General features: G+C 42.9%; 1 protein-coding gene across 1 annotated transcript in view; it reads left to right on the top strand.

Annotated features, from left to right (window-relative positions):
- Nucleotides 1–17,314, top strand: part of SPTB (spectrin beta, erythrocytic) — a 167,013-nt gene that overhangs the window by 74,706 nt on the left and 74,993 nt on the right. The window contains 9 exon segments of the mRNA XM_021004711.2: nucleotides 381–493; nucleotides 1,391–1,578; nucleotides 5,421–5,538; nucleotides 6,293–6,451; nucleotides 8,977–9,279; nucleotides 10,389–10,539; nucleotides 12,324–12,584; nucleotides 12,587–13,193; nucleotides 14,452–14,589. Of these exon segments, the coding sequence (XP_020860370.2) occupies nucleotides 381–493; nucleotides 1,391–1,578; nucleotides 5,421–5,538; nucleotides 6,293–6,451; nucleotides 8,977–9,279; nucleotides 10,389–10,539; nucleotides 12,324–12,584; nucleotides 12,587–13,193; nucleotides 14,452–14,589 (2,038 nt within the window).

Below are 17,314 nucleotides of genomic sequence, written 5' to 3'. Positions count from 1 at the left end.
CTTGTGTGTGACTTAGGGTCTGATACATAGTGCAACTCAGGAAGTCCTTCCCAACCTTGATCTATTGCGAAGTGTATTGACCCTCCTCTTTTGTTATAGAATTGCTTTCCTTTTGGATTTTTTATTTCCTGTCTCTAAAACCACAAACCCAGTTCTCCCCCATTCTCGTTCTTTGATGTTTCCTTGGAGCCTGTCGTCAATTCTGTGATCCACAACTATAGTGAGCTTTGTGATATAGGAGCAAGGTGACTTTTAGGATGGATACCTTATAATAAGCCTGATTTTTCCTGGGCTTCTAGTTTTTTCTTCTAATTGAATTTTTCCCATAATTGAATTTTCCTCTAATTGCTATAAGAAGGCTGGTCACTTTTTTCTTGCAGATGTCTTCACAGAGAATCCTGATGAGAAATCCATCATTACCTATGTGGTGGCATTTTACCATTATTTCTCCAAGATGAAGGTGCTGGCTGTGGAGGGCAAGCGTGTTGGCAAGGTATGGACCAGACAGAAAACTGTAGTGAATCACCTTCTCCCCTTTCTTATTAGACTCACAATGGAGCCAAACCCAATTCAAAGTCTAGGAATTTCTGTGACTTATACTCCTTTCTTCCCTTTTATTTTGATAATGACCCTTGGGTTATCACAGAGTTAAACAGTATGGTTTCCCTGTGTGGGACATGCTTTGCTTGGGTTCTAGTTATGATGGATCAGCAGAGGCTCATGATGGAAGGTGGCTTATTTTTATCTTCAGTGCTGGTACGGACTCTTTCCACCTTTGCTAAACCCATCCATAACTACGCTGACAAGACTCCAAAGCTGAATTCTCTCAGTTTCACATCTTGTCCTAAAAGACATCATAGTCTGCAGTTCTGAGGCCCCTTGTACCATGGAAAGCCAAGTTCTATGGGAATAATATTGCTTACCGACCTGCCACACCCCTCTAGTATTATGAATTTTTTTCTTATGATTTTCTAGCTGTTAGGCCCTTACAGTGTGCTAGGCATTGTGTAGATGGTCTGTGTCATGATTGCTGCTCTCTACTGGTGAGCCACACATGTGTTTTCCCCAAGGGTTACTTCCTTCTGGATACTGACAGACTTGAGTTTTTTCTGATTGTGTCAGTGAAAACGAAGCAAGACATGTCTGGCCTTCAGTTTACTTTCCTTGCTTCACGCAGGAGTAATGAGCTAAATGCATGCAACCCAGTAGAGAAATGGTTTCCCTCTCATAGCTTGGTGCATAATCTGCCTAAAAGGAGGTAAACCATTGCAAAGGATTCCCTGATTGTGATTGCCACGAATGGTGTAATCCATTCATGAATATCATTATTTTCAATAATAATAATAATAATGATGATGATGCCAATGTCCATGCTGTTTATAATTACCAGGTGATCGACCATGCCATTGAAACTGAGAAGATGATTGAAAAATACAGTGGGCTGGCCTCTGATCTGCTTACCTGGATTGAGCAGACTATTACTGTCCTCAACAGCCGCAAATTTGCCAACTCCCTGAGTGGGTTACAGCAGCAGTTGCAATCTTTCAGCACCTACCGTACTGTGGAGAAGCCACCCAAGTAAGGGTCATATCTGCAGTGACAGACAATAATTGAGTCAACTAGGAATGCATTTATTGATTCTTTTCACAAGCATTTATTAAGCATTGATATGTGCCAGGGGCTGAGGATACACAGGCGAAAAAAGAAATAGTATCTGCCTTCAAGCCTCTTAACATTCTACTGGGGAGGAAGTAACATGCCCATAGAAAATTAAATATGAAATACATGCAAAATAATTTCTGGGGAGGATGACTGGAATAGCAGCTTATCAGAATAGGCTTCCTGTAGAAGGTGACATTGATTCTAAGAGATGAAGGTGAGAAGGAAGTGTGTTCTAGGCATGATAGATGGCTTGTGCAAAGACATGGAGATGATGCAATGTCATGAACGGCTATAGCAGCTAACAAGCTAATTTGGGTAGAATATAGAGTGTGTGAAGGAGAGTATTGTGTAATAAGCCTGGAAAGATTATACTGGAGGCAGGTTGTGAAGGGCTTTAAAAGCCAAATAGAGGAGTTTTTATTTTATCCTAGATGATATTTAGATTATTTAGAGCAACGAAGCAGACCTCTGCTTTAGGAATGTCAATTTGGCAGCTGTGTGGAGGATGGATTGGAGAGGAGAGAGGCTACAGATCGATTATGAGACTATTTCAGTAGTCGAGGTGAGAGGTCATGAGTGTCTGAACAAGGCTGGTGGTTGTATGAGTGGAGAGAAAGTGACATACGAAGTATTGCATGGGTAGCATCCTTAGGTTTGGACAACAGATTGGATATAGGGGTGAAGGAGAGAGTCCAAAATCACTGAAGTTGTATGCCCTGGTAACTAGAAGGATAGCTGTGTCCCCAGCAGGAATAAGGAAGTTTGGAAGATGGGAGAGTTCAGGGCACTTCGTCCTATAGCTCTTGGTTTGATACTAATGGCATTCATAGATAGTCGCAGAACGAGAGGTGTTTGCTTATAGAAATGACACCACTTTTCTACTACTTTGTATAAAGTGCCTGTACCTCACTGTTCTTCCATAAGCTTTAGGGTGTTTGTGTGTTTTAGGAAGGGAGATACATTTGCTCTATTGTCCCTATGACTATATTGACACAAATGTGTGGCAGCCATTTGTAAGGTAAACGACATTAGATATGTAGCTGTGGCTATGGAACCGAAGGAGGCTTACTGACAAGTATGGGAACAAGGACTAACTTACATGCTTTCTTTGGTGTACGGAATTCCTGGATGAGGAAGGTCTCTCTACCAATGTAGATCAGCACGTTTTCTTCTTACAGGTTAAGTGGTTGTTCAGGGTCACACAGCCAGTGTGTGTCAGAAGCAAGACTTGAACCCAGATCTTGATGCCTTTCTGACATAGCTTAGGAACTCATTAGTGATTTCAGTTTCCTTGGCTATTTCTCCATTTTGCAAGAGGTCAAAATTCTTCAAGTCAATTCAGAACCCCCTCTCCAGTCTTGACCCAGTCCCACCTAACCCTATCAGGTGTATACTAATTAGTCCCACCTTATAACTGAGACAAGTGATCTTCCAGACTCTGTATCCTCAGCCTGCTGCTCTTCAGTACATTTGATTTAGAGCTGCTGCATTGCTTTGCTCTCATGCAATGCTCACTTCCCTGATCCCATTACCCTCTGTAATGTCAGCCTAGTGCCCTTGTGTGTAATTACCATTAATCATCATGGTTATCCTTCCTCTCCCTCTTCCTCCTCTGGTTTCTGTTTTCCACTTCCTGTTGCTGAACTTTTCAGCCTTTTTTACCTCACCTTAGGTAATGACTTGCAGCTAGGATGGAGTCAGGAACATCTGATGGTCTGTCCTCAGACACTTCCTAGCTGTGTGACCCTAGGAAAGTCACTTAACATGTTTAGGTGTCCTTATCTATAAAATGGGGGATAGCACCTATCTCTCAGGATTTTTATGAGGATTGAATGATATCATAATTGTAAAATAGCACAATTCCTAGCACATAGGAAGCACTATATAAATGTTATCATTGTTGCTGTTGTTATTATTATTATTAGTACTATTATAGCACCTAGCTATTAGAGTCAATGCTGTGAGGATCAAATGAGATAATATTTATAAAGCGCATAGCACAGTGCTTGGTGCATAATAATTGCTTCATAAATGCTTATTCCAGCTATCCATTCATATGCACGTGCATGCACACACACCCACACCCACAAACACATACATATACACAGAGTATGGACTTGCTTATTTGCTGGTAGATTGCTCAACTCTCTAAAAGCGGATTTCATCACTCATCAATTATACCTGCTCCTCCTCTGACTTCTATCTTCCTAAACTCTCCATTCATGGCTCTTAAACAAGGAAAGGTGAGACATGGAGTCTAGAATGTACCTATAAACAAGTATCTGATTTCTTTTCTGACACTGACCCACTTTTAAGGTCCTAAATTCAATACAGACATCATCCCTTGTGAGAGTGAGAGGTATTGTGCACGGGAATGTTATCTCTTGGCTATATAGGCAAAGTTTCAGGGCCAAGGCTCTTGCAAAAGTGTTCATGAGCATTAGGAATTGCTGAGTGTTTCTTGGGTTGGAGACTCCACTGTAGGACTGATCCCTAGAACACCACATCAAGAGCTCTCGAAGAAGGTATTAATATTGTATCAGAATCTTCTGTTATCTAATTTTTGGTAAATATTTTTTCAGCCATTAAGCATTTTTCTTCTGCTTCCTCCTGCTCAATGAAAGAAAAAAGAAGGGAGGTAATAAGTGTTTATTAGGCACCTCCCAAATGCTAGACACTGTGCTAAGCACTATACAAATATTATCTTATTTGAAAGAAATACAGAACCCTTGTATCACATTAACAGAGTCAAGCATGCAAATTCCCACATGGGCCATATCTCAAAATCAGTTGCTAATTCTGTGATGAGTCCATCATCTTTGGTGTTGTATTAGCAGAGTTAAGCATGCAAATTCCCGCATCGGCTGTATTCCAAAATGAATTTCTCATTCTGCAGTGAGTCCATCATCTCTCTGACTTGAGGTGGGCAGTTGTTCTTCATCAGACTCCTGGAATTGTGGTTATTTCACTGATCAGAATTGTTCATTTTTATGATATTGATGTTATAGAATAAGTTGTTTTCCTCTTCTGTTATTTGAGAGTGAATCAAAGATGTCATTGAAATCAGAGGGTTTTGCAGAGATTGGGAGTGGGAGGTTTGGGTCTGTATAGCCTATTTCTAGCTTTCCTTCCTGACACCCATATGCCTTCAGAGATCCAACCTGGCTGTTGCTTTTCTTTTTAACAATTATTTTTTAAAAGGACTTTGGGACTTGCTGTGACCTTAGGCTTGTGCTGTGAACTTATAGTCCTACAGATTTTTTAAAATGGCTTTTAAGACAGTGTGTCTTTATGCGGATAATATCTTGTTAGTGTTTTTATTGACATACTAAATGAAGAATTGACAGAAGAGGTCACCAGAAAACTTCTACTTTGTGCAGAATGGCTGAGGCATTGCTTGGTATTGATTAGTGCAACATCACATAGTCAAAGGTTGTTAGAAAATATTCCAGTTAGTTATTCCCCTGTGGAAGCAAGTAAGAGACAAGTGCTCAGATGATGGTGGCTATTTTCTCTGATCTATATTACAATGATGTAAGCTTTGTTTTGTCTTGGCTAGTAGATGTCCACAGGCATTTTGACAGCCAAATAGGACTATAAATCATTGTTTCCTGCTCCCTTTCATGCCCCCCTAGCTTTCAAGGGAAATCTGACATGGTTTCTAAACTCTAATTCACTGGGAAAACATGTTTAATCTGAGTAGGAGATTTTACTTTGGAGATCTGTAGGCTAATTTTTCTCCCTCTGTTCTCATGCAGATTTCAAGAGAAGGGGAATCTGGAAGTCCTGCTTTTCACCATCCAGTCCAGGATGAGGGCCAACAATCAGAAAGTGTACACACCACATGAAGGGAAACTTGTGTCTGACATCAACCGGGTACAGCTGCACTTTCCATTATGCTTTGCCGGGGAGGTTGATTGGGTTCCAGATATTGGTAAAGGGAATTGGTCAATACTGGACTGGGTAAATTAAGCCATCTTCTTTGGTGTTATTGATTCCACATGCAGGTTATTTTGGGGTACTACTTGAAGGCAGTGTTCAGTCAGAATCCATTCACCATCCATCAGCTCAGTCCAGTATATATCCTGATACACGGAATGCATTTCTGGGCGTCTATTTCATTGGTTGCCATCAACAAGAAGTCAGGGACATTTGCTGATAATATTGTTGGCTGTTTCTGTTTTTGCATTACAGAAATCAGTTTATTAAGTACAAGGCACTGTGCTAAGTGTTGGGCATACAAAGAAGAGCAAAAACAGCCCTTTCCGTCAAGGAGCTCATATTCTAACGGAGGAGAAAATGTGCAAAACATTTTTGCAAGATTTTAAAACCCAGGAAATCTTAATAGGTGTATAACATAGGTGAAGGCCAGGCTTTTGAGGCTGCTACGAAGCATCAGAGAAAAACTTGCTCTCAGAAAACTTGGTCATCTGAATACATGGGGCAAAGGCTACTATTATATTACAAGCCTATCCTCATTTATTCAATGGAGTATTGGCTTCTACCCCCACCCCTCTAGTGCCCCAATTATATCGAGTGCCTGTTGAAGAGATGGCACCATACATTTTCATGGAACCCCCATCCTCCCAGTATGTTCCAATTCTAATGCTGGACCTGTTCCTACCTGTAGGCCTGGGAAAGCCTGGAGGAAGCTGAATATCGAAGGGAGCTGGCCCTGAGGAATGAACTCATTCGGCAAGAGAAATTAGAGCAATTGGCCCGGCGCTTTGACCGCAAGGCTGCAATGAGGGAGACGTGGCTCAGTGAGAACCAGCGCCTGGTTGCCCAGGTAATGTTTGGGGTTATTATGAGTAACTCTCAGGTTCCTGGCAGGGAGAGGTCCATAGTAGTCAACCTCTGGGGAAATGAGCTAGCACTAGAGCTGTGGTGCTGGGCAACCCAATAGATTTGGTGGACAGCATCTCGAACATGGATGATTGAGGTGAGCGTTAAAGGTGCAGATCATCCAGACTTTCTTTCTTTCTTTCTTTTTTTTCCAGCCAAAGACAAGGTTTATTAAAGATCTACCATGCTGGCCAGACTCTTAAGGAATCTGAGCATTTGTATTGCTAATGCAAGCGGGCTAGTTCTTAAAAGAATCTGAGCATTGGCTAGACTTTAAAAATCTGAGCCCAGACTTTCTTTAGAAGATCTTCCAATACCGTTGCTTCAGGAGCACATGAGCAAGCCCATCATCTCTTTACCATCCTGTTTGGCTTGCTTCAGAAGTCCTCTTCTTTCATGCTTAGTTGTGACCTTGTTGTTTTTGTTACGTTTTATGCTGTGTAAAGGATGGGGCATGATATGGACAAATCTGGCTGCCTGGCTGTATGCTTAAATATCAGTTCTTTAAAATTTTTTGTTGATCTCCTTGTTTTTATATTACCTTTTCTGAATAAATCCTTCTACCATCCCCTCCTGAGCAAGTTTCTTGTAGAAAAAAAAAAGAATAAAAGCACTTTAGCAAAATGAGAAAAGACACCAGCCAAGCCTGAGAGTAAATGTAGTGTTCCACACCTGTGATCCCCCACCTCTGCAAAGAAGGGAGGGAGGTACATTTCCTTCTCTCTCCACTGGGTCATTCACAAATACGATGTTTCGTTTCATGTTTTTTGCTGTTGTTTTTGCTGTTGTTTTCCACTTCCATTGTTGTGGTTATTGTATGTATATTTTTTCTTGATTCTTCTTATTTCATTCTGTATCAGTTCACCTAAGGCTGCTCATGGTTTTTTGAGTCAGTGTTCATTGTTTCTTATGCTATAATGCTATTCCATTACAGTTACATACCGCAATTTGTATAGCCATTCCTTAATTAATGGAACATGTGCGTTGTTTCCAGTTCTTTGGTATCACAAAAAATGCTGTTATGAGTATTTTAGTATATAATACAACCTTTCATTCTGTCCTCCTGTAACATATTAGCTCTTATCACTTGCTTTTCTAAATTTCTTCCCAGCCTTTTCTTGCTCTGAAAGTACCTACTCCTGAATGAAGATCAGTGCTTTTGGTTTATCTCTTTTCAGGTTCAGTCTAAATTGGAAGTGACCAGAAATCCTTATCTCTTATCTTTAAGGAACCTGGTGGGAGATAAGCAGATTATAGATAGTGAGCCTCATTTCTAGAAAGCTTTGCCGAAGTTGGTTTATATGGGCTGTTAGCTTCAGCTAAAGTGTTATTTGGGTATAGATAAAAGTTCTAGGACATACATATAGTTGGAACTTGTATTTGTGAATGTGTATATGTTAGAGAGAAAGAGCAAGGTGATTTATATATCTATCTATTTATGTATTCATTTATTTTTGCTGGTTCTTCATACTTGCTCCAAGCATAGACTTTGGAGTACAGGATTCTGACATTTATATAATCTGAAATTAACCACAAAGACCTTTTTTCACGGAGAGAATGTCTCTTCTCCATTAACATGCAGATTGAAATTAAGTTAAATTCAGATTAGGAACTGAAAACAATCATTCTGGAAGAATATTTATACATTTGCATATGCAAATGTAAATCCCTATATGTGGAGACCAGACTGTAGGCAAATGGGCTCTTTGCCCTGCCCATATCTAGGAGAAAAAAAAACTATTAAGGGCCAAGCCTGCCAATGTAAAGTTAGTTGAGCACCATCGGCTAAATAATGACACCCCTTAGAAAGTATCTGTGAGTTGCTCAGACTTTCAGAACTTGGCTTAGAATTAGAAAATAAAAAGAGCAAAACTAGTTCCCGCTGGAACTTGTCTGGCAATGTGGTGCAATGAAAAGAGATTGGATTTGGAGTCATATGGCTTGGATTCAAAATCCTTTCTCTGATACTACTTGTGTGACTTCAGTCTCCTCATCTACAAAATGAGGGGGTTTAGGTTACCCTCATGAGCCCTAAGGTCTCTTCCACCTCTAACCTATGATCATTTGAAGTCAGAGCTAGAAATATTTAGAAGTCAGAATGCTGGGATTGGAGTTGAGACATACGTTTGAATCTCATCTCTGAAAAATAGTAGCTTTATGACCCTGGACAAATTATTTAAGTCTTTCTGAGCCCTCGTTTCCTCATATCTCAAATGAGGATAATTGCAATACTTACCCCAGAGGCTTACAGTGGGGCTCAAATAAGAGAATACATAAAAGGTGTTTTGTAAACTTTAAAAGTGTTCTGCTTGTGCTGGAAATTAAAAGTTTCTTTCCAATGACCCACTGGTAAACAGGCGGGTTTCTAACGGTGGCCTTGTTGTGTCTGTATGTGGGTGGGTCTGAATCTGTGGAGCAGACTGTGAGTCTGATGTTCTCACCTCTTGTGTTCTTTCTCTGGTGGGGCAGGATAACTTTGGCTACGACCTGGCTGCTGTGGAAGCAGCCAAGAAGAAGCATGAAGCCATCGAGACGGATACTGCTGCTTATGAGGAGAGGGTGAAGGCTCTGGAGGATCTGGCCCAGGAACTCGAGAAGGAGAACTATCATGACTTGAAGCGCATCAAGGCGAGGAAGGACAACATCCTGCGGATGTGGTCCTACTTGTTGGATCTGCTGCAATCTCGGCGCCAAAGACTGGAGATGACCCTGACCCTGCAGAAGCTCTTCCAAGATATGCTTCACAGCATCGACTGGATAGATGAGATCAAGGTCTGGCCTCTCAGCGGCAGAGCTCTCTCTCCCTTCTTCTCCATTGCCACACCTAACCGCTTTGCCCTGTCACTGAGTTCCTGGGGTGGAGAATAACAACTTTACTATTAATTTATGCTTCTTTGACTCCTTTCATCCAGGAATCACAAACCCTTTTGTAAACACACCAGACTGAAGCCTCCTGGTCCTTCCTGCCCAAGGTTAGGAGGCAGAGTATGGTTGTCGATTTCCCTGGCTCAAGATAGGGAAACAAAGGCACAGTCCTTATCTGTTCCTACCCACAGTTAACCTATACTCTCCCCATGATCTGCATAACTGACTTAAAATTCTCTAAATAGACGTGAATGGCAAAGATAGTAATTCATGACCAAAGGCAAAGGCTGGACCAGGCAATCTCTGAGGTCCTATAGTTTCTGCTTCTTCCAGACAAACTTCTCCACTCCCTCCCCCAACCCACCTGTTAAAGAGTAGACAAGTTGATTTACATTTACCTGCTTGCCTGACCTCTTAATGTTAGCGTTCATGAGCAGTGAGATGTCTGTATAAAAGGGAGGAAGAGCAAGATCAAGAGCCTGAATGTTTGCAGCCACCAATAATCACCACCAGACTGTGTAGCAAGACAGCGACCATGTCTGTACGATATACAGGGTTGCCCACAAGTCCTGTGTCCTCTGTTCCATTTTACCCTTTCCCATATCCTTTGGTCCCAAGCCGCAGTAAGAAGGGTACTTATATTCTAATTGAATCTTCACCGTGAGAATCAACACTGTTTAGTGAGGAGAGAGAGCTGCCCTGGCATCAGAAAGATGAGAAATCACATCCTGCATCTGAAACATACTGACTGTGTGACCAGGAGCAAGTCACTCACTTAGCTCCTCTCAGTGCCCCAGATAACTCTCTAAGACTAGAATTTGCAGAGAAGATGCTGACCTGCATGGGTGGAGTAAATGCCTCACTATACCAAAGAAATCACAGGTTTAGTTTTTAAAGTAAATTCATCTTCGCCACCCTGGTTTAAGTGCTGCTGAATGCTTTCTCCAGAACGGCGTCTCATCTCCTTTCTTCTGGAGAGGTACAGGTATCCTCACTTTATCTCTCTTCCTTCTCAGGTTCACCTCCTGTCCTCTGAGTTTGGAAAGCACTTGTTGGAGGTAGAGGACCTGCTTCAGAAGCACAAGCTGATGGAAGCTGACATTGCCATCCAGGGAGATAAAGTGAAGGCAATCACATCAGCTGCTCTCCAGTTCACAGATGGGAAAGGTTGGGCAAAGGATGCTTCCTCTTGAGATTCCACCTTTCTTCCCCTTCAGTGAAGTTCTCCTAACAGTAAAGCCTACAACAAATTCCCGTTTAGGTCGCAAAGCTCAGTTTCCTCCATCAACTAAGGTTCAATGAAAGGGACTTGAAGGGTGAGGGAACAAATGTCATTAGATGTCCGGCAATTACTGTCAAAAACAGAATTTGAAATGGGATTTGCAAGTACCAGAAAATCCTCACCATTTCACCAAGTTAAGTTCACACATATGAGTCACAAGATGAGAATCATAAATTTCTTAAGGCCAACTACCAATGAGATCTTGTGTCTGTATCTCCCCCCAGGGTTTGGCATGGTGCCCTGTGCAACAGTAGGTGACTAAGTAAATAGTGGATCAGAGAATAGAATGAAAGTCTCCTGGACACCGGTTCTATACAGGAAACACCCTCCTATTTTTTTTTTGGCAATTGGGGGTAAGTGACTTGCCCAGGGTCACACAGCTAGTAAGTGTCAAGTGTTTGGTCTGAGGCCGGATTTGAACTCAGGTCCTCCTGACTTCAGGGCTGGCGCTCTGTCCGCTGCACCACCTAGCTGCCCCCATCCTAGTATGTTTCTAAAGAGTTAATATAGTACCTCAACATCGATTTTAAAACAAAAGAAAAGTGTGAGCACATTTGGAGAAAGGCCCTCCCTCCCACCAATAAAACAGAATCCTACTGTAAGCTCTTAAGTAAATGATTTGGCAAGCAATTATTAAGCACCTACTAGATGCCAGCCCTAGGAATACAAATACAAAATTGTGATAGTCCTTGGCCTCAAAGGGGAAGCAAAAAATATAGGGAAATGGCAGCCAAGGAAGGGAATTGGAGCCCATAGGGCTAGTTGAAGCGAGATGGGATCTCAGAGGACATCAAGTCCATCCACTCCATTTTATACATGAGGAAACTGAGGTCTACAGAAGTCAAGAGTGATTTGCCCAAGGCCATATGGGTATTAAGTGTCAGAGGCAAGATTTGCTAGGATTCTTTCTACTGTTTCTAGTAGCAATGAGAGGACTGATTTGATCATTGTTCCCAGAGCAAGAGGGGTAGGCTACATAAGTGTCAGCATGATGGCAAGATGCCCAAGCTGGGTAGGCCCTCATATCCCAGTGTATGGCTGGGTGAGATGTAAATCATAGTTTAGGGCTGGCTAGATATAGTAGATTCAGGTGAATTTTCACTCCCTTATCTGCCAGAGAGGACAGTCCAGCCCTAAGGCTGAGTCCCAAAGCTTAGAGGGTTTCAACTTATAGCTTCCCTGTATCCCAAAAGACAAAATTAAAACTTGTTTAAAAAGCAACTTCGCTTTCCTCCAGGCCTCTAGCATCCTGGCCTATAGCCCCTCCTTAGGTGGGTTTGTGAGATAAGTGTATATAAGTATACGAGTCAAGAGACCTGAGTGTGAATCCTAACTCTGACATTCATTATCCACTAACTCTGGGCAAGTCATTTATTTCTTCTGTGCCTTGGCTTCACAACCTGAGTAATATTTGCATTATCTGCCTCACTATTATATGGAAGGTGCTTTGTGACTCTGAAGTGCTTTTAGAAATGTGAGTTACTATGGCCAATTTACATCCTTGATTTTAATTTTACGGTGAAAATGAACCTCTTCTCTCTCTCTCTCTCTCTCTCTCTCTCTCTCTCTCTCTCTCTCTCTCTCTCTCTCTCTCTCTCTCTCTCTCTCTCTCTTTCTCTCTCTCTCTCTCTCTCTCCCTCCCCTTTGTTGCCCTTTCCTCCTCACTCAGGTTACCAGCCTTGTGACCCCCAGGTCATCCAGGATCGGGTCAGCCACTTGGAGCTATGCTTTGGGGAGTTAAGCTCGATGGCTGTGGGGAGGAAGGCCCGGCTGGAGCAGTCCAAGCGACTGTGGAAGTTTTTTTGGGATATGGATGAGGCGGAGAGCTGGATCAAGGAGAAGGAGCAGATCTATTCCTCATTGGACTACGGCAAGGACTTGACCAGTGTGTTAATCTTGCAACGTAAGCACAAGGCCTTTGAGGATGAGCTGCGGGACTAGATGCCCACCTGGAGCAGATGATGAAGGAAGCAGAGGAGATGGTGGCCCAGAAGCACTTTGGACACCCACAGATTGAGGCCCGCATCCGGGAGGTGTCTGCCCTGTGGGACCAGCTGAAGGAGCTGGCTGCTTTCCGTAAGAAAAACCTCCAGGATGCTGAGAATTTCTTCCAGTTCCAGGGGGATGCTGATGACCTGAAGGCCTGGCTTCAAGATGCCCACCGCCTGCTCTCAGGAGAGGATGTTGGACAAGATGAAGGGGCTACCCGGGCCCTGGGAAAGAAACATAAGGACTTTCTGGAGGAGCTGGAGGAGAGTCGAGGGGTGATGGAACACCTGGAGCAGCAAGCCCAGAGCTTCCCACAGGAATTCCGGGATTCTCCTGATGTGAACAATAGGCTGCAGGCCCTCCGGGAACTTTACCAGCAGGTGGTAGCCCAGGCTGACCTGCGTCGGCAGAGGCTACAGGACGCCCTGGATTTATATACGGTATTTGGTGAGACAGATGCCTGTGAGCTATGGATGGGGGAGAAGGAGAAGTGGCTGAACCAGATGGAGATCCCAGATACTCTGGAGGACCTAGAGGTGGTACAGCACAGGTCAGAACCAGGTTAACACATCCCTTGCTTCATCCTCACCAAAGCTTTTCTTTTCTTCTTTTTGTTTGCTTTTTTGGTGTGTTTGTTTATGGAGACAGTGGGGTTAAGTGACTAGCCCAGGGTCACACAGCTAGTAAATGTCAAGAATCTGAGGCTAGATTTGAATTCAGGTCCTCCTGACTCCAGGGCCAGTGCTCTATCCACTGTGCCACCCAGTTGCCCCAAAGCCTTTCATTAAGATACTCTATTATTTTGATAACAGGTTCCTCAATAGGATATAGCTCTTGAGACCCCATGTGATGCTGGTGATGCCCTTTTTCCTTCAGAGGCCAGGATGGAGTTTAACATTTTCACCATCACCTCTCACTGGTCCTCAGAAGGACAAATCAGAGTCAGAGTTTAGAATCTGAGCATGGATGCCAGTGGACTAGAAGAAGCTTCTGCCCATAGCAAGTTCTCATTCCCCAGGAAAAACTGGCTTCTGTGCATACTCCTTCTGGATCAGTTCTCTCTTATCCATCTCTACCAGCTACTGAAAAAAAGAGCCATAGTATTTAGTTCTGTAAGGGACCTTAGAGACTGTATGCTCTACTCTCCCTTCTATTTCACAGATGAGTAAATGAAGGCCCAGAGGGGTTAAATAACTTACACAATGTCATACATTCAGCAAGAAGGAGGATCAGAATTCAAACTTAAACCCTCTAACCCCCAATGCAGTGGGAACCACACTGAAGCTGCCTGGCCTGAGGAGGGAAGACGAGGCTGTAGCAAAAGCAATAATGGGGCACCGGCGGGATGGTAGTGGTAACAGGTTGGCCCTCCTGGCAATGTGGCCATTGATAACATCCACCAAACCCTTTGCTCAAACCCTTTCTCCATTCTTCTTCCATTAGGTGAACCCATAACATGCCTAATAACCATCCTTTCTGCTCATGCTTCCCTAAGAGAGGGACTTTTATGACATTAGGCCATGAAATTAAGACTGCAAGTTGGAAATTAGGCTATATTGAAAGATTAACCTCAGTACCAGGAGATTCGAGGTGGAGCCGAGGGATCTGACGGTAGCAAGTTGTCCCAGAGTGACAGTTGGACTTTTCATTAATTTCTTCCCTTTTAAATACAGGAATATGCTGTTTAAGAGGTGGTAGGAAAGAATCAGAAATCTTTCTTCTTTGGGATTTGACCCTACACTTAGTGGTGCTTTTTCTGCTGTTCCTGTTGCTATATTATACCCACGACATTGCAATGTCTGTTTTAGGTTCGACATTCTGGACCAGGAAATGAAGACACTGATGGCCCAGATTGATGGGGTAAATCTTGCTGCAAACAGCCTGGTGGAAAGTGGCCACCCACGTAGTGCAGAAGTGAAGACCTGCCAGGATCATCTGAACCTCAGGTACAGAGCAGGGCTTTACAGTGGAACAATTTCATGTGGTCCCATTTGCATCACTGGTATGGTGAGGCTTGGGTGTTGGGCTGCCCACTTGGCAAGTCTGGCTTACCCTCAGAACAACAGTTAAGTCAGTCATCAAGCACTTATTAAATGCTTACTGTGTGCCAAGTAAGGAATGGCATGGTCTCTACCTCCAAAGGTGCTCACATTTTAATGAGGGAGACAAAATTCAAATAACAAGACTGTTTTCTTTAGCTGCTACACTGTGGGGAATGCCCTTCACCTTGTTTCTCTGCATGCCTCCAAACAGGAGGGGAGATGACGCTCCCACCTGGAATGCATCAAGTTCTCCAGGGAGTGAGTAGGGCTAGAGAAATGTTCATTGAAATGTGAGCAATATGGTCCTGTTTCTGGTTTGTATAGATATTTGTGACAGGAATAGAAGAGTTCTGGAGTGTCTGTGTGTGTGTGTGTATGTGTGCACACGCGCATGCACATTTGTGGAGAGCATCAATTTGAAAATGCCTGGAGACAGAATGAGGCCATATGGTGCATTTGCTGCATTTCCCCTGGGGTTCTTGGCCAGAGGAGAGGGTTTGTACTTTTTTGTGTATCTGTTTTGTTTTTGCTACTGTTACCTTAATGTAGTCCTGAAGTGAAGGGGGTTTTTGCCTGCCTTACACAGTAGCTCCAGCAGTGAGACTGTCCACAGATGATTCTCATGTAGGTGGGCTTGTTAGCTGAAAATGAGAACCCTTATAAAAAAGAGCTCTATTAGAGGGAGATCTTTCAGAGCAGAGTTTAATTGCCTGCTAGTTCCTAAGGGATCCTTGAGGACCGAAAAGTCTTCCATGAATATGCTTTTCTCCCATCGCCTCCTCTTCCCATCCCCATGCACATACAATGAGCCGCTTTTAGGAGGTTAAAACAGAAGAGACTGGGGTGGGAGAGTAGAGAGGGAAATGGAGGCTGTAAGTCTGTGATTAGGCTATGTCAAAAGATTAGACCCAAGAGATTAGAGATATAGGTGAGGGATTTCATAGGAGTTGTAGCCCCAAAGTGGCAGTCATTGTGATATTCCTTTTCACTAATATTTTCAGGCACTATGACAGTGGGATGGGGAAGAGAGAAAGTTAACAAAGCTGGGAGATTCTAAAAGGGTACCCTAGAGAAGGTAGGAGGTAGTGAGTAGAGTATATTGGGACTTTTTAATATAAGGCTGACCACCTATAACTGATAACAAGTAGACACCTCAAAATACAAAAATGGAATATAATTCTAGAAATCCCTTTGTAAGTATTGTGTTGCTATACAGGTCCCATGTCCCATAACTAGATAGATGGTGGATCTCTCTCTCTCTCTCTCTCTCTCTCTCTTTTTTAGGCAATTGGGGTTAAGTGACTTGCCCAGGGTCACACAGCTAGTAAGGGTGGTATTCTTTTCAAAGGCTTATTGCTGTTTTTTGCTTAATTGAGGAAACTAGAGAATCTTTGAACTAGACCAACTTCTAAAGGAAAAAAAAATACCTTATCAGTCAGATGGTTGCTGGTTTAATGAGCTGCAGCCAGAGATCTTTATTCTTAAAGGCTACTAAGTCATTCATCTTCCCGAGTGCTGCAAGATTGTATTACCCTGTTTTTATCTGAGAGAGGCATAGGTAAGGCATATGTTTTCACAGACTTTTAGTCCCACCCATTGACAGGTGGTTACGTAGTCTCTGTTTGAATATGTCTACTGACAGTGACCAGCGCTGGCAAGCAGGCCCTCCTCTGAGGGGGAGATGTCCTCTCTCTTCCTTTCATGGAGGTGTGGCTTTCTTTCAATTTATACCTCACTCTGGGATAGATCTTTATTTTAAAACCTGGGTGCCCCCCCCCCGCAAATGATGGCTACCAGCAGCCTGAAAATGAAAGGATCCACTTGCATCCTGGAGCTTCTTATTAGTTCAAATCTCAAGAGAACTTTTTCTTCCTCTAATGTACTGTGCTTTAAATTAAATATGTGGCTCAAATCCCTAGCTGGTTTCTACTGGTAGATCCAAATTGGTTGGGTTTATGAAATTTTGGTACTTTAAAACTAGCAGTTTTCTAGGTTGTCTTCCCATTTCCCATTTCCTGGTGTCCTTGCTAGTGTTTAAACAGAATTAGCACGGATTTGAATGACTATTCTGATTTTAATATCTTGTCACATACATACTGAGAAAACTTTTTAAAAAAATACCATTTACAGAAATAGCAGTTTTAAAGGCAGCCAAAGCTAACCCCTACAAAGTAGTGGGGAGGAGAAGTGTGGCCGATTTTTCCTCCATCCAGTTCTCCGTTAGGGAACAGGTAAATCGAGGGAATAGATTGGGGGAGATAATAGAGGAAGGATTTCATCCCCCAGGAAAGCACAGGGGGCAATCTCCATGGTGGTCTCACCAACAACCATGTATTGGCATCTCATATGGTTGATGGTAGACTCTGGAGTATGTGTTCCTGGCTCCCTTTCAGACAGTGGTTAAAACTTACAGTACCTGGTACACAGTAGGTGCTTAATAAATGCTTGTTGACTGACTGGCATGCTATTCTTGCTCCAACCTCTGTCATTCTCCACCTGTCCACCAAGTCAGACTCTCCGGTTGTTCTCCCACAGATCCCTTTTTCCAAAGGTGAGGGTAAGCTTAGAAGTCAAAATCATGGTTAGTTGCATTCTCAGTAGTTTGCTGTCAGGTCAGCTCCCAAAACCC

Source organism: Phascolarctos cinereus, unplaced genomic scaffold (genome assembly GCF_003287225.1).
Source record: "Phascolarctos cinereus isolate Bilbo 61053 unplaced genomic scaffold, phaCin_HiC Scaffold_3;HRSCAF=262, whole genome shotgun sequence".
In the NCBI taxonomy this organism is placed as follows: domain Eukaryota; kingdom Metazoa; phylum Chordata; class Mammalia; order Diprotodontia; family Phascolarctidae; genus Phascolarctos; species Phascolarctos cinereus.
This window is presented reverse-complemented; position numbering and strand designations above follow the sequence as displayed.